The 24,039-nt window shown below is 45.0% G+C and overlaps 1 protein-coding gene across 3 annotated transcripts in view; it reads right to left on the bottom strand.

The window, feature by feature from the left end:
* Nucleotides 1-4,286: 4,286 nt before the first annotated feature.
* The window catches only part of LOC119461721 (decapping and exoribonuclease protein), an 85,724-nt gene continuing 65,971 nt past the window's right edge, over nucleotides 4,287-24,039 (bottom strand). For 2 of the 3 annotated variants that reach the window (XM_049672032.1, XM_037723087.2), the window contains exons 4-6: nucleotides 16,896-17,031; nucleotides 9,126-9,211; nucleotides 4,287-4,474 (exon numbers count right to left, since the gene is read on the bottom strand). In XM_049672032.1, the coding sequence (XP_049527989.1) occupies nucleotides 4,354-4,474; nucleotides 9,126-9,211; nucleotides 16,896-17,031 (343 nt within the window). In that variant the 3' untranslated portion in view covers nucleotides 4,287-4,353. The remainder of the gene's footprint in view (nucleotides 4,475-9,125; nucleotides 9,212-16,895; nucleotides 17,032-24,039) is intronic. The other variant, XM_037723088.2, reaches the window with a different exon arrangement.

Raw genomic sequence — 24,039 nt, 5'->3', positions numbered from 1 at the left:
TGTGAACGAACACCTAACCCGCTATGGCAAGCAACTTCTCGGTGCCACACTACAAAGAAAGAAGGAGCTACGATGGAAATTCGTGTGGTCTGCAGGAGGCAAAGTGTTTGCAAGGAAAGATGAAAACTCACCAGTGTTGAGGATTGCATGCATTAGCGACACTGAAAAGATGAACGAAGGAACGTAGTGCGCGGTCTTCTGGGTGTACTTGTAGAGTGCCGCATACGCAATGGACAGTCCTGAAGCGTGTAGCTATTACGATGTTGCCACTTTTAACGAAACTTTTTCAGGTGATTCTAAACCATTTAAAATCCTACATCTAAACACGCGTAGCATTAGAAATAAAGGGCAACAACTTAGTGACTTGTATGCCTCGATCACCCATAGCGTTGATATTCTGATGTATACGGAAACGTGGCTAACAGAAACGGAAAAACCGCCACATTTCCACGGTTACTCATATAATGGTCTCGTGCGGACAAGCGGTAGAGGTGGTGGCATAGCTATTTATGTTAAAACGTCATTAAGGCATGAAATTATTTCTGAGTTTTCAGTAATAAACAACAACATTGAATGTATGTCGGTTCGTTTACAGAAATTAATAGTTTTAGTAATGTATCGACCACCAATGGGCAACAAACTAGATTTTTTTTAGTATTTGGAGCGTATGCTTTCCTCTCTATGTCAATTTTCGATGCCTTTTGTAATAATAGGGGACGTCAACATAGATATGTTATCGAGTAACACTGCAGCTAAAAAGTTTACAGAAATCATACACTCCTTTGCATGCACCAATCTTATTACGGAAGCCACAAGATTAACTGAAAAAAAGTGCAACTTCACTCGACATATGTGTAACAAACATACATTTTCGAGACTGTTTTTCTGGACTGCTCACGGCTGACGTAAGCGACCATCTACCAATTTTTTTGCTTACTGCCAAACATGCGCGTCAAACGTGAAACCACAGTGGAAGCCTTATCTCGCAGCATTAGTGCTGCAGGCTTGGAAGTGTTTCGCTCACATATTCAATCAGTCGATTGGACATACGTGTTTGAGCAAAGAAACCCAAATGCAGCATACGAGGCATTTTTTGAAAAACTTAGAGTATGTTATAATCAAGCATTTCCAATGACCTTGCGAAACCCAAAACCCAAACGTGCAAGGAAGCCGTGGATTGATGAAACGCTACTGAAAATGATTAAAACAAAAAATAAAATGTACCACACTTTTGTTCGGTCACGGAACCTGGAGGCGTTGTCAGAGTTTAAAAAATACCGAAATAGGTTGAACACCGACTTAAAGCGTGCGAAGGAGACATATTATGAAAAGTTGTTTACGAAAATAAAAAATGACTCTAGGAAGGTGTGGGACGAGGTTAAGAATCTAATGTCGAAGAAAAAAGAAGCACCACTGCTATGCTTTCATACTAATGCAGGCACCTTATCTGATAGTGACGCAGCGAATAAGATGAATGATTACTTTGTGGCCAGTGCAGAATACAAAAACGATAGCAATATAGCTCCCTGTATCACATTAAAAGAGTCTGGGCTTATAAACTCCGTGTCACTATCCCCAGTAACAACAGAGGAAGTAAAACAATTAATAAACCAGATTAAGAATAACGTAGCCGCTGGCTTTGATGAGATCAAGGCAACTCCGCTAAAATACATAGCTGATATTATAGCTCCAGTGATCGTTTATGTAATAAATAGAATGTTCGAAACTGGCATTTTCCCAGACCACCTAAAAATAGCGAGAGTATGCCCTGTCTTCAAGGGTGGTGATAAAAGGCAATTCACAAACTACAGACCAATATCCGTTCTTCCTGTTTTATCTAAGGTATTTGAGAGTGCAATAAACGTACGCTTGTACAAATTCTTTGACAAGTATAAAGTGATCAGTGAGGCTCAGTATGGTCTTCAAAAAAATAAATCTTGTGAAGCAGCTCTGCTTAATATTAAACATGAACTAATCACAAACATCGAACATAGACTGTACTCACTTGGTTTGTTCATAGACTTTAGGAAGGCATTTGATTCGGTATGTCATGAAGTACTAACGGCTAAACTTAGCAAATATGGAGTACGTGGTGTGGTTCTTGAGTTAATGAAAGATTATCTAACAAACCGCCATCAATATGTTTGCGTAAACAACAGTGCATCCACTTACTTAAACATAACAAGGGGAGTACCACAAGGGTCAATTCTTGGCCCTCTATTGTTCATAATTTATATAAACGACCTGTGTGATATCCCATGTTCTCCCAAGTTAATAATGTATACAGATGACACTAACATATTCTTCAGTGGCACATCCATTCTAGAGCTTGAACACCAGGTTAATAACTATTTACAAAAGTTGTCCGCTTATCTTAGTCTGAATAAACTGCAACTAAATGTTAGTAAAACGAAATACATTGTATTTGCCCCACCTAATAAGCCGCGTAACTATAGTCCGACTGTTTTATTTGAGGGCAAAGAGATAGAGCAAGTCACCAGCCAGAAGTTTCTAGGTGTATGGTTTTCTGAAGGCTTGACATGGAACACACATATAGGAAAACTAACGGTAGAACTCAGTAAAACCGTTGGATGTTTATATAAGCTCAGCCCAGTCTTACCAAAGTGGTTACAAATAGAATTATATTATGCCCTTTTCTACTCTAAAATGACATACGGTATCTTGGTATGGGGTACTACTACTCAAACAAACTATCAAAAATTACTAGTTCTTCAAAAAAGAGTTTTGCGAGCATTCGAGCAGTACCATGGTATTATCAGGGACTTGAAAACTAAACCACTCTTTGAAAAATATGCAATACTAACGGTAACAAAACTGTATCACTTCAAACTTCTGCAATGGGTTAAACAAAACAAGCCACAGTGTCTTCAGAACCCGCCTGACAATACTCATTATACCATGCGTCAGCAACGCCGGAAAATCCCAGCATTAAGGACAGATTATGGCAAGCAACATGTTCAGTATCAAATACCCACAATGTTAAATCGTTTACACAGTCTCATAGATTTCAATCCCATACCTTCGAACACTACTATTATCAAGTCCATCCTAATGAACCATGATATTGAGTATGCTTATTAAAGTTTCTGTGCTTGATTTGTTACATCCTATCTATCAATTTGAGTTATGTGTTGTAGTTTCTTTTCTTATGCTTTATTTGACATTGTGTATTGATGAAGTTTCTTTTGAGATGAAGCTTTTGTGAAGAAGTTCTTTTCTAATGTTTTCTCTGAAATTGTGTAACAAGACCATGCTAAATTTTGTTGTGTTATTGTTTTATTTCTGAACACACCTGCGTCACATTGAGATGCTCAGCGGCCTGCGTGCCAAACTGTATTTAGGAGCAGAGGCCACATGTCAGGCTATATAGCCTTTAGCCTCTGCTCCCGATCCTGTAAGAATTCAGGACAAATAAACTTGAATTGAATTGAAATTGAATCTGTACAAAGGGAGGCAGTTTGTTTCAATTGTCATCGCAACTATAGATTTTTTGCCCTCATCCACAACGAATTCTTTGAATTTATTTCTTCTAAACAGCAGGTGGCATACCAATTCCATGAAGCTATTACACTCAATTGTTAACCCGTCCTGTCGACTATCTGCTGATGATTACATGGCGTAGGCCAGTGCATTTCCAACTAGACGCTGCCACAGTCTCAACATAAAGCCTTTCTTGACACGCACTAACATTTTCAAACAGTTATTACCGAGAGTTGTCGAACGCTGGAACAAGCTACTGGGTTCTCTTCGGTAGTTGGCACTGTCACATTTTCTGGAAGCACTTATGTGAAAAGCTTATTGTCCTGCTTTTATTTTGCTATTTCTTGTATTTGTTGCACTCCACCCCTGCAATAGCCTTGAAAAGAGCTGCAGTATTTGAAGATCAATAACTGAATGACTGCTGCGTTCGTTTAACCTATGAAAATTGGCACAACCAAGCAGGTGCTTCAACACCACTTCTTATTTTAATTTCTTAGAACCGGTACGATGACGTATGAAATAGTTTTACAGATTATACTTCCGCCAAAAAAAACATAATTTTCGGGAAGCTTAAGATCCAGTAATTACACGATGACATTTTAAAACGAGACCTTTCGAATACTCCAGAAAAGAACAATTGTGCAACAATGACAACAACTACAGACAAAACTATTCTCGCATTCTGCTAGAAGGTACAAACAGCTTCGTTTCCAGCAATGAAACCTACAGTAATTATGAGTTCTAAGAGTGCAATACAGTGTCTTCATTTTCTGGAAGGTGGCGTTTTTAGCACGCTGACATAGAAAAGATATCTTATAATGTGGGACTAGAGGTGCAGCTGGAGTGAACACTTCAACAGTCTTCGAACGCCTCCAGGAACCAATCCGGCAGTCTGTAAAGCTTCGTGGGATTTGTCAGGCGCTTGCAGACGATCTCACGGGATGACGGCACGTACTCGAAATGGTAGACAGTCCTGCGGGCCAGAAAACACAAGAACACTTTGTTGCCACTGAGAATCAGATATGTGAATATACATGCGCGCAGACAGCAGACCGTCTCTACCGTACCACAAATGACGAGGCACTCCTGCTCGCATCCTCCCGAAAGCGGTAACATGCAAGTATCGATGCGAATCCAGATGAGTCATCATCAGGCAAGAGAAGGTCTGTGTACTTTCAGCTTCGCAAAAAGATTACCACTGACAGCCACCACTCCAGGTCGACACTCAAATCGAAAATGCAGGAAGCACAGACGTCATAAGGTCGCCATCATCTTATTTCCAAAGAACTTTCAATGGCAGCCTAGGCATTCGTAAATGAAGGTTTATTCGCAGGGCACACGACTATCATAATTTTGGGCTTCATATGCGCCCTACGTCAATCACATGGAAAGCTTTAAGTAAGAAAGGTACCACTTTTTTGAGGACAGAAAACAAGACAGAAACCCACAGAAACGTGGAGGTTGGAACTAATGAGCAGTGGTCGAGCAAGGAATGTGGCTAGAGCCAACAACAACAAGATTTGTCTGCGTGATGGCAGCAAGTGCTTTCCTCAGCGGCGTGTTTATGTACTCCTACCTCCCTCTCCCGCATCCTCAGTGGTGGAGGAGGCGAATCCGCTTGTGCTCACAGTAGGAGGGAAGCCGAAACAAAACAAAAAATCACCGGCGATTACGACACCCCCAATGCAAAATTTGAGCGCAGTTCTATACATGTTTTCATTTCGCGATTTATTTGCTGGCGCGAAAAGTCTGTCTCATGCAGCACGTTATGGGGCGAAGTGTGGCGCGACTACCTCGCTAATCGGGAGATGATGAGAGGCAGCGCGTGGGTGACGCGGGGATGTAATTTACAGCAGCAGCCGCAGACAGAACTCAGCTCATGTAGCGCTTTGTTTTTATATATGGTATCGGTGGCGTCATCGGTGAACGACGCGCGGTACTCCTCGCGCTATCTTCGCTATCATCGTCTTTCATCCTCCACTGCGCTCCGCATTCACTCTTTCACCCTTCGCTGTGCTCGTTTGCTCGGTTACGAGGTACGCCAACACATAGCGACCGAACAGCGGCGCTCTAAATAACAGGGGAAGGGGGTAGAAAAAATTTACCTCCCTTCCACTCCGTGAAGATGGTCGAACAGCGGAGCTGTGTTAGTTATACCGAGTGTTACATGTGCACGTGTTGCATGTGATGCAATTGTGTAAACACAAATAAATACAGATGTACAACAAGAATTTATGTTAAACTGAAACATTGGAAGACAAGAAGAGGCAGCGCAGCAACTTCCGACGCTATTCGACGAGTGTCCAGTTCTGTGGTCTAAACCTGCCAAACCGTCACCAGAGGCATCGGCTACAGTCCCGGACACCGGCATCGGCAGAAGTTCTGCGCATTCCGCGTTATCCGAAAGGGCGCGCAGCACAGAAACACCTTCTCTTATACCCATCTCCTCTCCTCCTCGCGTCCAGGGTGGCCTCTGATTGGTCGGCTCATCCCCCCCCCCTGCACGCGCTATCATTGGTCTCCTCCCCCAGCGCGCCTCCTACTCTGCTGCTCACGTGACCTGCCTTCCCCGGTGCTACTCTCATACTCTCCTAGTCACGTGACCTGCATAACACAGACGGCGAAGGGTCAACTAAGAACAGCTCCGCTGTTAAAAGAAAAACACAAAAGCAATACCAAAAATAAGCAGCACTTATACAGAACTATAGCTAGCCAGGACTTATTGTAATACATTGTAGACCGCTTATAATGTAAGTTGCCGGAGTCGTGAATATCTGCACTATAAGCGGTACCGCACTATAACCAAAACAATGATTTTCAAGCCCTGCACGTATTCAAAACATGTAGACCAAGCAGCCGCGCGTATCCGAGAATCGAAGCATGCGACTGGGAGTTTTGCATCCATTTAAATTTACGATCTTCGCATGAAGCAAAGTAATAATTTGAAAAAATGTCGCAGGTTCGCCCGAAAGGCGAGGCATCAATTGCGTCGCCAGTTCCCCTTGTGCCCAGTTGCAAGATACGCATTCGGTGCTCCAGCATAGCGTCGCTCCCCCTCCCTCCCTCCCATATTCCCACAGCCTTTCGCCTGATGGAAGTCGCGTTTGCTCTCCACTGTGCGTTCACTCTCTGTGAAGGCACGTGTCCCCCGCCCGCTTTCACTCGAACATACGGCGCGCAGCGACGATTTTATCGCCCTTGGACTCATGCTTCACGTCTCATGCTCCTCTGCATCGCTCTCGTTGATCTCCTCTCCCATCGGTGGGTGCACCTCATTGAGAAGCGTGCTCACTACCGCCCTTGTTGGCGGGATTTTCCCATAGAAGCCGCATTATAAACGGTATTTCGTCTCACGCGACTACACTATAAGCGATATGCGTATACATGTAGTGCTATGGGAAAATTAACGGGCGTCTGAAAAGACCGTACTATATCCGGTCCTGCACTATAAGCGGTTACGATATGTGGTCTGTACTGTATATGAATTTGGTCACTGACGAAGTCCTTGGTTCACTGCGGTTGTTGGTGTACGGCTACGACATTTAAAGTTAGAGCAGAAATAGAAAAAGGTTACAAAAGTGAAGACAGCTGGACGAGTTGGTGTGGTAACAAAATTACAAAACAGCGCCAGGTTCTAAACGCAGTGGTGGGAATGGTGAAACGGCCTTTGGAGCAGACTTTGTAGAAGGAAAATGACCATGGGAGCAGACTTTGCAGCAGGCAACAATTGTTACTTTCAATTATTATTGGCTGGACACCATTCCTGCGCGTCAAAATGAATAGAGTAAGTATCATGGGTAAGTACCAATATAGATAATCCGTAAGTATCCGTAAGTATCAGTATAGATAATCCACGTACGTGACCACAAACAAACAAATTACAACCATCACGCGGCCGGACTGAGTCAACCAGCACGCTCGAAAAAGTAAGTACTGCGCATTTCTAGCGGTAAAGCAAACCATACCAATGCACAAAAACTTATGGCAATACAGTCACGTGGTATTTCGGATAGCCATTCGATCATGTTTATTTTAGGCCTAAGGACATCCACCAAGCTAATAACATGCAAGGGAGTAAGTTTTACAATGCTGAGTGCATCCACGAAACACGCGTCCTCGGTTGATGAACACCGATCCCATCCAGGCCATGCCACCAGTACGAACCACGAATTCGGGACCCGTAAACAACGCCTAATAGGCCGAATGTGCACTGTTACAGGCCAGGCAGAACTTCATCCTAAACTACGCACAATCCGCAACTCTGACATATACAGTTTCCAAATGGTGTACCACATACATGCGTGAGGGTGCACTGAATTGGATTAGCTGAGTGACCCTTTAGCTAATTTAGCATTATGAACAGCAGGAAATGCACGGCCCTCTTTGCATAATGTGGTGCTCTACACCACCTGGCATTGTCCCCAACTTCTTTTCACCATGTCCTCCAAGATTCCGCGGCTCGCCCTGGAGCACTTGAGAGCAGTTTGTCTCATTTGTAGCATGGATGTAGCGGCTATAATTAAGGAATTATAGGAGATTGGGGCAATTGCGGCAGCATTTCTATCACTGCAATCGCTTTTAGAGCACGTGTATGGAATAAAAACACGGTATTGAAAGGTAGGCTCGGAAACACGAACGCAGTTTCTCTTATTCTCTAGTGTCTTTGATTGGAATGCCCGCATTTTATTCACATGAATTTTACCAACATGCTCCACGATACTATAGGCTGCTCTAAATACAGACCAGATTTGATATTTCAGAATGCATACCTCGAGGATGGATGACTGTCTCTTCGTACAGACAGAACTTAGTATAGACCATCAACATTTAATATAGAACAAAGAAGGCAAAATATATAATGAGACTACAAGCCAAGAACAAAAAAAAACACAGTGTCACCCTAATTAGTAGCGAGCTATACGGAGTAAGGATAGTAGTTTTATCGGCTGTATAAACTTGGACACATTCGCTTACTAACTGAATTAACAAGGATGGTGTCAGCATGCACACGCAAACATGAATCGAACGAACTCGATAACCGCACACAACCGCGGTCAAAACGCTGGCGTGAGCAAGCACGCCAGCAGTAGCGAGCGAAGGTTCATGCAGTCTATCGCTTCAACGGAAACTGAGCGGCGAAACCACAGCGCATACAAAGGTAGGAGCCGTGTTGCAGATCCCTTTCAAGATACGGTGTGCACGACCGCCCGTCGCCGCGCAACGTACAAGTACGCAGTTAATTGCTTGCAGAGCACAAGCCGCACTCCTTTCCTCCCGCGCTGCCTTCTCGCTTTCCTCCACTCGCCCGGTCGCAAGATATGCATTTGGTGCCGCAGCTAAACGTCGCCTCCTGTCCCTCCATCCCTCCCGTCCCCGCACGGCCTTTCGCGCCACGGGAGAAGTCGCGTTTGCTCTCTGCACTGCGTTTGTTCCCCGTGAAAGCACGCGTCCCTCGCGCGCTTTAACTGGCACATACAGGATATGGAGCGCAGTAATGATTTTATCGCCGTTAGACTTTATATGGAACCTCACATCGACGCCGAGGGCAGAAATCCGCTTGGAGTGTCCATATAATTGCTCTCGCAATAAAAGGAGAAATAAATGGTAATAATAAATTCTCTGACCTTCCGTCATTTCCTTCGACGTGCTCTTTGATAAAGGAGAGCAGGTGGTTGCAGAATCGCATGCAGACTTCTTCCGACCACAGTCCCTGTAATCACAAGGGGAACATTTGAAATAGGGCAGCAGAAGCTTCATACAAGAGTTATTAGGGGAAAAGTAGAGATGTTCTATAAAAATACCTTCGAGTAAAGCAGCATCACGACTGAAAATCCCGACACACTTTCTGAGCTATTTGGTCTAATCGCTCTGGGCGACGCTAAATACTTAATCTCCATATCAAGAGCTGTGCTGTCCGTTCACAGTTTAGAATGAGTTTTTACAAAGTTGAGATCGGTTGTGCAGATGTAGTTTACAAGATGAACCTCTTGATAAAAGTGACCAATTTCCTTAATCAAAATCGCGTGGGAAGTATGTGAAATCCTTTTTTTCTGTGACGCTTTTCTGTGAAATCCAATTTTTCGATTAGTGCGCTTTGTTATATTTCACACTAAGAATTCGTTACGGTTCAGTAACAATAAATTTTCATAGAGAACATCGCCCATTCCTTGGGGTGATTATTTCGATGAAATCTTCGGGCACGCCGCTCCTTAGACTATTGACTCACATAATATTCAATAGCCCGGCAAAGGAACAAGAATTCAGGATCACCATTCAGCCTCTTGAGTCGGTAAAGGAATACGTTTATCTAGGTTTAACTCACAGGGGACCCTGATCATGAGAAGGTAATTTACAGCAGAATAAAATTAGGTTGGAGTGCATACGGCAGGCATTACCAAATCCTGACTGGGAGCTTACCACTGTCGTTGAAAAGAAAAGTGTACAATCATTGCATTATACCGGTGCTAACATACGGGGCAGAAACTTGGAGGTTAACAAAGAAGCTAGAGAACAAGACAAGAAAAGCACAAAGAGCAAAGGAGCGAAAAATGTTAGACCTAAAGTTAAGAGAAGGGAAGAGAGCGGTGTGAATCGGAGAGCAAACACGGATGGTCGACATTCTAGTGGACATTAGGAGGGGAAAATGGAGCTGGGCAGGCCACGTAATGCATAGGATGGATAACCAGTGAACCATTAGAGTTACAGAATTGATACCAAGAGAAGGGAAGCACAGTCGAGGATGGCAGAAAACTAAGTGGAGTGATGAAGTTAAGAAATTTGCAGGCACAAGTTAGAACCAGCTAGTGCACGACAGGCACAAATAGAGATAACAGGGAGAGGCCTTCGTCCTGCAGTGGACATAAATATAGGCTGATGATGATGATATTTGATTACAGCAATATTAGCTCTATGTTTGGCTGGTTTATCTCTGCACCACCAGGTGGCTGGACCATGCAGGCCGATCAGGCCGGTAACCTACGTCTACGTAGGCTAAAGCTCCTTCATCACTGCGGTAGTAGTAAGGAGGGGAGTTAGTTCACGCCTCCGCCCATCCGTCGAAATGCCCAGCTCGCCTGTGGTTACCGGAATACCGGACACGCTCGCAATGCACACTGCTTAAATAGCTCTCGCTGGGGATCGATGGCCACGTGGCTCGCGGTGAGGTTGGACACGGCCACTCGATGAAACGCACGATGTGGGTTGGAGAGGCTTCGCGTGCTCACCGGAAGTAGACGACGCATTCTTGCATCATGACGCAGAGCCAGCTTAGCCCCAATTACACGGCAAACTAGTTTAGGAGAAAAAGCATAGCTAGGAAGGAGGGTAACTAATAATCGTCCGTAGCTCTCTTAATATGAGACTCTTCACTAAAATTGCGGTGCGAAAGTTTTATTGTAGCTGTACCCTATGGGTCTACAAAATTTGTCTGAACCGTTTCAGGGGCCCTTTAAAGAGCTACACATACCCAGCGTCACATATAGTGACCCAAGTTGGTCCGATGGTTGCACCATTAGACCATGGAGTACCCACTGGCCCAAGTTCGCACGAAAACTACTAGAAATATAGATAGATAGATACCGCCAACTGTGTCAGGTACCCCAAGAATGCTATTCTAATTAAAACAGTCGCTTGGCTCACCCCCAACCTACGCCCGCTACGCTATCACTGCGGTAAAGACAGCCCTATAAAGATTTATGTAGCCTTTGACCGTTAAGTCTTAGGGACTAAAAGGATTGAGCATGGATGCACAGCGTCTACGACAAGGGCAAATATTCATACTGAGCAGGAGTGCAGCAGCACTCAAAGACAAATCAAAGAACAAGAAGAGGCCACAAATGCTTTGTTTGTATCATCTTCTTTTTCGTGTTCTGTCTTCGTGCGATGCCTCCTTCCTACTCAGTCTGTAGGTCTCACTGTGGACATTAGTCAAGAGAAACGGCCACGATACATCGCCGACTACCTAGCTTCAGCTGAGTGGAGACTTCGACGAGCGTCATGTTTGCCATCAAGAGGTAATTAACCCTCATCCATACGCCAGTCATACACGGACCCAATTAATGGCCTGTTGCCTGGCCCACGTCCGAAAAGGCGAAAGCGGCATGCACTTGCTGTTCATCATATGCCGAAAATCCTGCGCCGTCGACGGCGCTGCCGGAACCATGGTTACAACATACCAACGACATGCCGTCATCGAAATCAAGACACTAAGCACTAAATAACTTATAACAGGACGTAACAGCAGCAGATCCTTGCAAAGGTGCCGTAATTTGATGGCACCAGATAACTACAATGCAAGGCCAAGAACCGTTGACCTAGACATACTGATCAACAGTCACAATGTGACCGCTGTATCCGATACCAGAGCCGACTACTTTGTTGTTATTCGACCGTTCACAGCCAAATAGAACAATGCAAGAATCGCCCTGGACAGTGCTCAGATCCGCACTGCTCGATATAACAAAATAATCCCATCTGTGATTTGCACTGAGAAGTTTCCACTTTGTAACCAGATCTTCCCTATAACATTAATCATCCTGGAGCCCTACTGCTGGGACGTCATCCTGGGCATGCACATTCTCGGCCAACATGGCACAATTATAAACTTGCGGTCAAGGGGCCAAATTCACAAAGCTTTTAGTTCGTAAGTACGCTTTGGCATTGACCGCCTGCCTTCGCTAATAATATGCCCAGCATGTGTATTGGCTAGAACATAGGGGCCAAGATCTATAACGCTTCTTGCAGAACACGCCGTTTTACAGGATCCAACTACCTATCACCATTCCGTGTGGAATGCAGGCTGTGCAAGCTCACGTGAAGCCTACGTTATGCTCCCTCCTGTGGCGTTGGGCATTGAGGGAGCATAAGTGGCGGAGTCAGTCACTTTTGACGGCAAAAAAGACTGCATTGTCCTTCACTGTGACAATTCGTCATAATAAAAGGGTCTTTCTTGGTGCAAGGGCCACATATGATGAAAATGCACCGCGCCTAATTGGTATACCTTTATGTGAAAGAGGCATTCTGCGGCTGCCACTTTGTGCAACAAGAACATTTTCATTTGCCAGATTTTAAAGGCCTCACATGAACATTGGTTCCGCTGTAATGCCCACCTGTTCCTCCTGTAGAATATTCCAACACGACACTATCGGGTTACAATATATAAACAGTACATAAAGCTGTATTGTATCACGATCATCGCACCACCCGCTGCACATGTCCACTGATAGTGTCAACAAGTCATTAAATACATGAAGGCTGCTCAATAAAGTGGTTCTTGTTCCCTTTGCACCTGGCGCGTCATGTCGTATCTTCGGCTCGATCTCATGCATGGTGTCACAAATGACGACCTGTCATGCCTACACCCAGTAAACGACTAAGCCCACTGAACAACACAACGGCTTGGCTTTCTTGGGGCAGCCGGAGTCACTGCGCTTCACTGTGAACAATAAAACTTGACCGTACTAAAAAAAAGAAAGCCAGCAGATCCCACACCCTCTGGGAAGCGATGTTATGCGAAGCAGAGTACGGGGAGCCCACCAAGTTAATGAAACGACCATGACAGCAACAAGATGTTGGCGGCTGTTTCATGACCTACATGACCCACATGTGATGACATTCATGTCATGCGTACTCAGGAGGCCCTTTAGCTACACCTGAGACCTTAAGGCGTAGTCATGCTCATGACTATGACTTCGCCCATTAACCTTTAGCCTTTTACTTCACTTGTTACCACATCTGAACTCATTCCATTGGTTTTTGAGTGTTAATGTTTTTTTTTGCTTAGTCACTGTCAATTTTGCCGAGTCAGGGTAATTAATATGACTATGACCCACGTACGAAACCATTTCAGTGGTTTTATTGCAATCGTAACTGTATGGACACTCCAAACGGATTTCCACCGTCGTCGCCGTGGGGTTCCGTATGAAGCCCAACAGTGATAAAATCATCACCACGTGCCGTACGCAGTGTGTGCGAGTGAAAGCGTACAAGGGTGAGCTGGCAATCGCGGCTCAATGTAGCACACGCAAGAGAAGGAGGAAGGCAGGCCTGAAGAGAGCGGTCATCTTCTGCGCACGCGAGGCACGAGGACGAGGCGACGGAGACAGAGAGAGGGGGGGGGAGGGCATTCTGCTCCGTTGGCTGCTGCTCACAGCACGGCCGTTCGGGCACCGTATCTTGAAAGCGATCTGAGATGGGGACAAAGTGCATGCGCCGAGTGCCGATAGCTTCGTATGCGCTCTGCTTTCGACGTTTGCGCTGAAGCGAGACGAGTGACAGCACGAAGGACAATTTGGCCGCTGCTGCTACTCACTCCAGAGTTTTCACAGCAACTTTCCGCGGTCATCGAAAGAGATGTGTTCATGTTTACCTGTGCGCACGACACCGTGCTTGTCTATTTAGTTAGTTAGCGAATGTTTACAACTTTATATGGCCAATTAAACTACTATCCTTGCTTCGTATAGCCCTCTATAGTTTGCTATCACAATCGATGCTTCACCTTTCAGGCGCAACTGTGAATTTCTTGAGTCTTCTTTTTTCGCTGGGTCATGCTCATGACTATGACTTCTACCATCATCCTTTAGTGTTTCCTTCACTTAGTGCCCACGTTCAAACCCATTCGAGTGGTTTTTTAATGTTAATCTTTTTTTGCTGGGTCACTGACATTTTAAGCGGCTGTTTTATGACTTACAAGACACACGTCATGACATATCATTTATGTTGACAATATGCTCTTGTCATAGTATGCCAATTTTGGTACATACCAAGTTAACCAAATGACCATGACAGCTCCAAGACTTAGACGGGCGGGCATCTGTTCGTAACGGACGGACGGATAGATGGATAGATACAGTCAAAGTGGCAAATGTTCACCAAGAAATGCTTCGCATTTAAAAAAGCCGATATTGCATGCGAATCTCGTTGTCTCTACAAAGAAGTCTTGGAAACAAATTAAACAACTCCTTCTAACCACGACCTAGGTGTCTCCCTGCAAAAGTTAAAAGGAGAAGTGTCCAGTAGATAAGGCAAACTCAGGATAGTTTCAGTACACTAAGCTTCGTATTTTAAAGATATGCTAAATATGCTCTACGTGTACGCATTTGAAAAAATTGGGGCAGTTTCCCACTAGTGGTGCTAAGACCGGGCAAACTGCGAAGCTGGCTCCCCACCTAGCTTCGTCGGGAAACGCTTCTCGTACAATCCGCACCGCAGTTTCGCCTTTCGCAGTCGCACACGGAACGAAGCATCGACAAGTTCGTGTCGAACCACAGTCTATTGCACACTTGGCAACTGTATCCAAACTCACTGTTCAGAAACTCGGGGGCGAACCGTTCGCCGGCAGCTCCCGTGGCTCTCCACACTTGCCGCTTGGAAATTCTCCAGGACTCGCAGGCCCGGATCGTTTTGGTGACGCTTGTGGTTGCTCAAACAAGTTTGCTCCCTATCGTGGGCTCGAAACTCGGGACCTTCTGCCAATCAGTGTCCTTAAGCCTCCGCTTCGCTGGGGCGATAGTCTGGATCAGCCTGAAGTCATCTCATCTACTCTCGAGTAACGGTGTGCTATCTTTCGCGCCGCACTTCCTCTTCCTCAGGAGTGACGATCTTCCTCGGTAGCCCCATTCCCCTCCGCAGCGATGTCGACGGGGCAGTGACGCAGGAGCCATGTTTATATACCCCGCGGTCACTGACGTCATGGCTTAGCTCCGCCTCTGCACAACTGTGTCGACCAACCCGCACAGCGTGGTGATGTCATGGCTCGGCTCCGCAGCTGTCGCGAGGCTCGGTGCAGCTGGTGCATGCATGTGAGCAAGGCTACGCATGTGACGCAACCGCTCGGCGAGGTTTGTCGGCATATGATCCATGGAGTAACCTCCGGTTTAAACAGCTTCGCTGTTAATAAGCTGACCCCTAATTAATGGACTGACAACTCTGAATCACGCAAGGAGTACAAACCTGTTCAGCAGTGTTTTATGCAGTGTTTTGTGTTCACAATGAACAAACATAAAAACTGAAAGTCACTTTGACCTACGCCAAAGGGAGTGAAGGAGAAAGCCTGCGCGCTCAAGAGACATTCATTAAATTACTCGACAGTGTATACGAATACGCTGTTCTTATTACTTGTTTTTCTGACCAAAGGCCGCGGGTTAGAGTGTCCTTAATTTGCGCTACCTTAATTAACCTTGCCCTAGTTATCACATATGACGTCTTGTCGGAATGACGCCGATAGCTTACCAAAAATTCTGAACAACATGACCGATAAAGTAGCGACTGGTTTTTGCGTGTAACTCAAACCAGCGTTTTCCTGCGGCAAAACAATTTTGCAATTGTTCGTATACTAAAGTAAGAGTTCCCAGAAAAATGTGATGGCTAGATAGCACCGCAAATTTAGTAACACTTTCTCGTGTGTCAAAACATTATTTTTCTGACTGAAACTCATCGACAGTCATAACCACGTATTAGATATGAGTGCACTCATGAAAGAGTATGTCGACCAATCAGTGGTTTACGTACTATGTTACGCAAGAATGTTCAAAGCAGTAAGTTTTGTCCCTTGCGAAGGAACTATATTACTTGTTTTTTATAACATGCTACAAAACATATAGATGTACTGCACTGAAAGTGCATAAGGAATCTAGCGCTATCGACACGTTCACGCGTGATTACCATAAAAACTGATTACCACATTTAAATCACATTAAGAGAATTACAAAGCCAAAACCATGACAAGTTATGGTTTTCTAGTCATTGGCAATAAGTAAGAAAAAAACGGTAAGCGAATAACAGGAATCCTGATTTATACTGCAACAGAAATTACGTACTACTCTGTTTAGGAATTCTATTTATTGTCTGGCCTACTACGACGTGCATCGTATGGCAGAGTACACTGCATTTTGACAAGGCGTAATTAGCTTCGAAAAAGAGATACGTGGCATTTACATGCCGATTGAAGGGTTCGCTAATGTTTCGCAACGTTCACACAGTCATTGTCTGTGACAAATGCGGGTACAGCGGCTTGCTGCGCTGAACCGGCGTCGTGCGCAGCCGGTGTAAACAGAGGCAGTGGAGTCCGGCTGAGGCAAGCAACGGACGCTTCACCACGTCATCAAACACGCTGACGGCCACGACAGCGCGGTGAAAGGGATCTATAGAAATGTACTGGCACATCATTGAAGTTGCATTTAAGGCATCATCTTCATTGTCTTTCCTATGCCATACCTAAGAAATCACATGCAACAAATGTAGTTTCACTAACCAACCTTGCTGCCTCCATAGAGTCACCTACTGTGAATTCAACGCAGCACGCCGCTTTAAGAAAAACGCGGCACACGGCCGCTCTTCACTGGCTGAAGCTACATTGCACTCTCATAAAATTGTGTCTGAAGCGGCACCTAACTTACCTCTGCCATGTCTGGCATGTTGATGAAGTCAAACTGCTCGATGTGCAACACAATGCCATTCTTGTCCCGGAATGCGCACAATCCTTTCGGGACGCCTCCCAGGCGTGCTTGGGCCCACCATTGGAACAGTTTGTTCCTGCGATGTCAACGACGCCAATAAATGAATGAGTTTCTAATACTGACCATTAGTTTAAGTTTTATTAAACTAGTGACATCACTACGTGTACAACGTGTAGTAGCAAGCAGTAACCCAATTACGAAACCTTATCTAAAACAGAAATGCCGTCTAAGACATTGTAGCGTTTAAAATGCAGGCACGCACAAAGTTAACTGAAGCCAGTATCACATTCTTTGCAAAACCTTGTTGCTCAACGCCTACATTTTTTATGCGAGGAGAGGGAAGGGGGGGGGGGGTGAACGAAATCTATCTCGTATAAAAGTGGCCTACAGTCGCGTGTGATCCATTCGTCAGGCATATATGAATACTAAGTCATACAAATAAAAAAAGGAGTTGGCGACGTTAAACTCCGCTAAACCTCACCATTAATTTATCCTTTATTACAGCCACTAAGTCATCCTTGCATTTAAAATTAAGCGCGACATTCTATCTCCTTCATTGAACCGAAAACCCATGCATGATGCTTTGATTCAGTCACAGCTTTTTTTACCAACTACCTGAGACGGCAGTTCCCGCATTTCACGACACAAACAGAACGCTCATTTTTGACCTGGTGCCAACATCTTTCAAAAGAAGTGATGATCCTTTCACATACACACACTCGTCTGTTCACGCATTGTTCACACTCTGCGCATGTATATTTTGCGATGTTGGCCCTTTATACATTTGCGCAACACTTTTGGCCAGAGCGCAAAAATACTGCACTCTTGCCCACAGGGCGAAAGTCGATTGCGATAACAAATTATTCGAGCTATAGAAATTTAATTGTTAGTAGCATTATTGGCCCTATAAATTGAAGAAAATATATGTTTACTAAGTAGATTAACAAATATGGTTTCAGGCTCGCAAAGGCACACATGAAGAGATCTCACTCGATGACTGCATACATTCGCTGTCAGGACGCTGACATGAGAAATTGTGGCAGTAGTGGCGAGCGAATGCTGACTACATACTTGAGTAAACATGACACAAGCATTGGTTCTCACCTCAAGCGTTAAAATCAAGAAACAGGCAAGATGTAATACTAACACGTGGTGACATGGTGTGATGTTGCCCATTAAAAAACATTTTCGTGCAGTGTGATGACGGATGACTGATGCATTGTCGTTATTTGTAAATATCGCAAGCCTCAATTACCCTGCATGTCTGCTCCAGATGCCTGGTTACAACGCGAGTTTTCTGAAACGAAGGACTGCAGCCACATTTCTTGCAGTGTTTCACAACTCACGCAGGAAAAGCCCATACACAAGCTTCTTCGTTGAGCGTTTTTGTGAACTTTCAACTGGATTTGGGACTTCATCGATGCTCTGGAAGGTGGATGGCATTTTTGAATGACCGCTTGGACTTTGCTGATAGCGTGAGGATGCTGAACTTGCCTTTATCGTAGCGCATCCTTCTATGTCATCAGCACCCCTCATCCAGGCTTTACGTCCCCGTTCCCACTCCCCCTGTGCAGAGTAGGAGGCTAGAGCCCACTAGCTCACGCCGACCGCTCTGCCCTACATCAAACAAATTCTCTATCTCTCACAATGTGTGGGTGAGCGTTGTTTCACATAGATGACTCATGCTCCCTCAGTCTGCCACTAACACAGCGTCTCGTCTCTCCGATGTAACCACGACCTTTATGATGGCCGAAGATTTCAGACAACGGTTGTGGCATAGTTTCCAGTAGAATCAGGGCAACACTTCATTTCAGCCAACCAAGAGAACAGGCTGGCTTCTGGAAGGGATATTCTGTGATAGATCATATCTATGTAATAAATCAGATAATAGAGATTTCTGTGGATTACAATGAACCTCTCTATATGGATTTCATAGATTATGAAAAAGCATTTGATTCAGTAGAGATACCAGCTGTAATAGAGGCATTTCGTAATGAAGGAGTACAGGAGGCATACGTGAATATCTTGGCAAATATCTACAAGGCTTGCATAGCAAACTTGGTTCTCCACAAGAAAAGTAGAAAGATACCTATCAAGAAAGGGGTCAGGCAAGGAGATATAATCTCTCCCATGCTATTCACTGCACTGTTTGAAGTATTCAAGTTCTTAGACAATGAAGGCTTTTTAACATTTATCGTTCCATCGCTCTTCGTGCGGTCCTTAACTTGTTCTCGAGCTTCTTTGTTAACCTGGCAAGTTCTCTGCCCCATATGTTAGCACCGGTAGAATGCAATGATTGTACACTTTTCTTTTCGCCGACAGTGGTAAGCTCGCAGTCAGGATTTGGCAATGCTTGCCGTATGCACTCCAACCCAATTTTATTCTTCTGTAAATTTATTTTCCGTGATCAGGGTCCCCTGTGAGTAATTGGCCTAGATAAACGTACTCCTTTACAGACTCTAGAGGCTGACTGGCGATCCTGAATTCTTGTTCCCTTGCAAGACTATTGAACATTGTTTGTCTCCTGCATATTAACCTTCAACCCCACTCTTACACTTTCTCGGTTAAGGACCTCAATCACTTGCTGTAATTCATCACCGTTATTGCTGAATAGGACAATGTCATCTGCAAACCGAAGGTTGCTGAGATATTCATCGCTGATCCTCACTCCTAAGCCTTCCCAGTCTAAGAGCTTGAATACTTCTTCTAACATGCAGTGAATAGCATTGGAGTGATTGTGTCTCCTTGCCTGACCCCTTTCTTGATAGGTAACTTTCTACTTTTCTTGTGGAGAACCAAGGTAGCTGTGGAATCCTTGTAGATGTTTGATAAGATATTCACATATGCCTCCTGTACTCCTTGATTTCGCAATGCCTCTATGACTGCTGGTATCGCTACTGAATCAAATGCTTTTTCATAATCTATGAAAGAAATATAGAGAGGTTGATTGTACTCCACAGATTTCTCTATTACCTGATTTATGACATAAATATGATCCATCGTAGAATATCCCTTTCTGAAGCCAGCCTGTTCTATTGGTTGGCTGAAGTCAAGTGTTGCCCTGATTCTATTGGAAATTATCTTGGTGAATATTTTATACAGTACTGAAAGCAGGCTAATGGGCCTATAATTCTTCAATTCTTTAACGTCTCCCTTCTTATATATTAGTATAATGTTGGCGTTCTTCCAGCTCTCTGGTACACTTGAAGTTGTGAGGCATTGCGTATAAGGGGCTGCAAGCTTTTCAAGCATTATATCTCCTCCGTCTTTGATTAAATCGACTGTTATTCCATCTTCTCCAGCAGCTTTTCCCCTGGTCATGTCTTTCAAGGCCCTTCTAACTTCATCACTAGTTATAGAAGGAGCTTGTATCCGGTTCATCACTATTTCAAATGAAAGTAGCTTGGCTGTTTTGGGCACTGTACAGGTCAGTATAGAATTCTTTTGCTGCTTTTACTATGTCATCAAAATTGCTGATGATATTACCATGCTTATCTTTGTGTGCATACAACTTGCCTTGTCCTATGCCAAGTTTTCTTCTCACTGATTTCATGCGGCGTCCATATTTTACGGCTTCCTCAATCTTTTCCACATTAAAATTTCGAATGTCCCTTACTTTCTTCTGTTGATCAGTTTCGACAGTTTAGCAAATTCTATCTGATTTCTCGAGTTTGACAATTTCATGTTTTGCCATTTCTTTATTTGGTCCTTTGTTACATGGGAGAGCTTACCTACTGGTTACCTTGGTGCCTTACATCCCACTTCAATTGCTGCTTCTGAGATCAGCCTAGTTATGGTTGCTCTGTATATCTTCATCTTCCTTTTCTAAAACTGCATATTTGTTTATGAGCACCAGGCTGAATTGGTCTGCTTTTACCCTTACTGTGTCTAAGTTGACCTGTTTCTTCTTGACTAATTTTATTCTTTCTCTCTTCAAATTCAGAGAAATCCTACACCTCACTAACCTATGGTCACTGCACTTTACCCTACCTAACACTTCTACATCCTGTACTATGCTGGGATCAGCAGAGAGTATGAAATCTATTTTACGCCTTGTTCTTTTCCAAGTCCACTTCCTGTTGCTGGGCTTCCTGAAGAAGGTATTCATTATTCGGAGCCTATTCTTTGCCGCGAATTCTACCAACATCTCTCCTCTAGTGTTCCTAGAATCGGTGCCGTAGTTGCCAATTGCTTGCTCACCAGCCTGCTTTTTCCCCACTTTTGCATTGAAGTTTCCCATGACTACGGTATACTGCGTTTGAGCCTTTCTCATTGCTTATTCAACATCTTCATAAAACTGTTCTATTTCTTCATTGTCATGACTGGAGGTTGGGGCATAGGCTTGTACTACTTTCATTCTATACCTCCTATTCAGCTTTATTACGACTGCTAACCTCGCATTAATGCTGCAGAATTATCAATGTTGGCCATTATGTCGTTATGGACATAGCGGGCAAAGGCGTCTTCCCTCGCTTGGCGCACACTCTGTGTCACATACTCAGTGTCCAATCCCACTACGAATTCTTTCTTATCTGGAACACCTCTGTAGCAGAGGACGTGGCTGTTAGCACTGTATACACCTCACCAGTTCTTCTAACCTCACTAAGGCCAATTATATCGCAGGGAATACCTGATAATTCTTCAAATAGCCCTGCTAAGCTAGCCGCAGTCAATAGGGTGCGCGTGTTGAACGTTGCCAGGTTCAGTTTTCGGTGACGGCCTGTCCGAACCCAGAGATTTTTAGCACCATCTGCCACGTCGCAGGTCTGACCTTGGTCAGGTGCTCCGCAGACGCTGGGAACTGAGGACCATGAGTTCACTGTAGGAGTCAAGAGGGAGGTAGCGGCCGGATACTGCACCAGGAAGGCCAATTCCTGTTTTGGTGAGGAAGTGATTTTATTGAAGCTTAGTGGGCCTTCCTAATTTGGTTGCACCTGAGCTAGTATAGTCCCACTAGCTCTCGGCAATTTTTGTTTTGTTTTGCCGGTGTTAGGCACCACTCCGTGCCTGAAAATGTGGTGGACTGGAGGAGGATTCCAACTGATGACCATCAGCTTACAAGCCGGGTGCTCTACCTCTGCTCCATGCCACCAACATCAACATAAAATGCCCAAATGAACATGTTCCTGCGGAAAGAGTACAACAAGCCCTAGGCATTCCTCTAGGCACCGTAACAACAAAGCTTCTGTCCCTGGGCACCCACAACACCTTAGAAAAACTAACTGTAGCACACTAACATGCGCAAATCACACGCCTCTACCTCAGTAGACCAGGCAGAGCAACTCTTTGAAGGTTGCAATACGCCGTGACAACACAAAGTCAACAAGTACTCCTCAAGTCCCTACATGAGCAAGTAATTGTGGCCCCTATGCCGCATAACATGCACCCGCAATATCATTTGGGCAGGAAAAAAGCACGAGCCAAAATAATAGAAAGAATATACAGCACTCTATCCACTGTTCGCTGGACAGATGCGGCCATGTACCCCAATGGGGACGGCATGGTAATCAGCGTGGAAGGACACAGACAGCAGGAACTGGTATTCGCCTCCGTTTGTACACAGAACGTCGCCGCAGCAGAAAAGGCCACCATTGCCCTCGCCATCTCGGCATCAAGACAGGATGATGAAATATATATTCTTACAGATTGTCAATCAGCCTACGCGAACGGCCATCTACATAAATAGCATACAATATTCTCAGCTACCTCAACGAAATACCCCGAAGAGACAATCTCTTCACTTTGGGTAGCAAACAAGACGGTTACAGAAACCTGGCTTGCACATGTCTTGTCATCTGTTCATATTGTTACGGTGAGGAAAGCAGACAATGTAGATGAGGGAGAAGACAACGAAGTGACAACAGCCTCTCTGTATTCTCAGCTGCTGTTTATCTATCTCCTGTAAATACTCCTACAGGAGTATTTATATTCTGTGGTGTATAGGTCTGGTCGCCTACACAATGACGCTGACTGCTTGTCCTGTTACCCTGTACACACGCCTGCCAACGCCGACACGGACGCTTCCGCAAGTGTTCTTTCCATTTCCCAGCTTTTGGACATGGCCCACGAGCAATGCCATGACGCTACCTTGAGGACCCTCATTGACCGATTGGAATCTGCTCCCACTGATCCATCGTCACGGTGGTTCGTCCTCAACGACGGGATATTATACCGCCGCAATTTTCACCCTGACGGTCCTCCCCTTCCATTTGTCGTTCCTCAAAACTTAACCGTGCTCAAAGCTTAACCGTGCTTCAGGAACTTCATGATGCACCTACTGCCGGACACCTTAGGGTTGCTTGCACTTACTACCGCGTGTGCCGCCGCTTCTACTGGCCCGGCCACGCGCGCTCCGTACGGCGATACGTAGCTGCTTGCAAGTCCTGCCAACATCGGAAAAAGCCAGCAATGCTTGCTGCCAAGTACTTACAGCCGATCGCCATTCCAACTGAGCTATTCTTCCACGTGGGTTTGGATCTCCTTGGCCCTTTCCCCGAGTCCAGCTCCGGAAACAGGTGGATCGCTGTGGCTACTGATTACGCGACACGCTATGCCATCACTCGGGCGATTCCCACGAGCTGCGCGACTGACGTCGCCGATTTCCTACTTCGGGATATCATTTTAGTCCAAGGCGCCCCGCAACAGCTCCTTACCGACCGTGGCTGCACTTTCCTCTCCAAGTCATCGCCGATATCCTATGCTCCTGTTCTACCAAGCACAAACTCGCTACCTCCTATCATCCCCAGACCAATGGCCTTACTGAGCGACTTAATCGGACCATCACCGACATGCTATTGAAATACGTTTCACCCGACCACAAGGACTGGGATATTGCGCTACCCTATGTCACGTTCGCCTATAATTCGTCAATCCACAATACTGCTTGGTATTCCCCTTTTTACTTGCTCTTCGGTCGTGACTCTGTATTACAACTGGACGCTTCGCTTCCCTTGGTACGGAAGTCACGGACCGAGTATGCCCGCGACGCCATCGCCCACGCTGACCATGCGCGCCAACTTGCCGTACTCGTTTGTGGGCATCGCAGGAAAATCAAAAGCATGCTTACAATTGCCGCCATCGTGAG

This window comes from Dermacentor silvarum, chromosome 8 (genome assembly GCF_013339745.2).
Source record: "Dermacentor silvarum isolate Dsil-2018 chromosome 8, BIME_Dsil_1.4, whole genome shotgun sequence".
Classification (NCBI taxonomy): Eukaryota; Metazoa; Arthropoda; class Arachnida; order Ixodida; family Ixodidae; genus Dermacentor; species Dermacentor silvarum.
The sequence above is the reverse complement of the archived record's forward strand: the minus strand, read 5'-3'. Positions and strand labels throughout refer to the sequence as shown.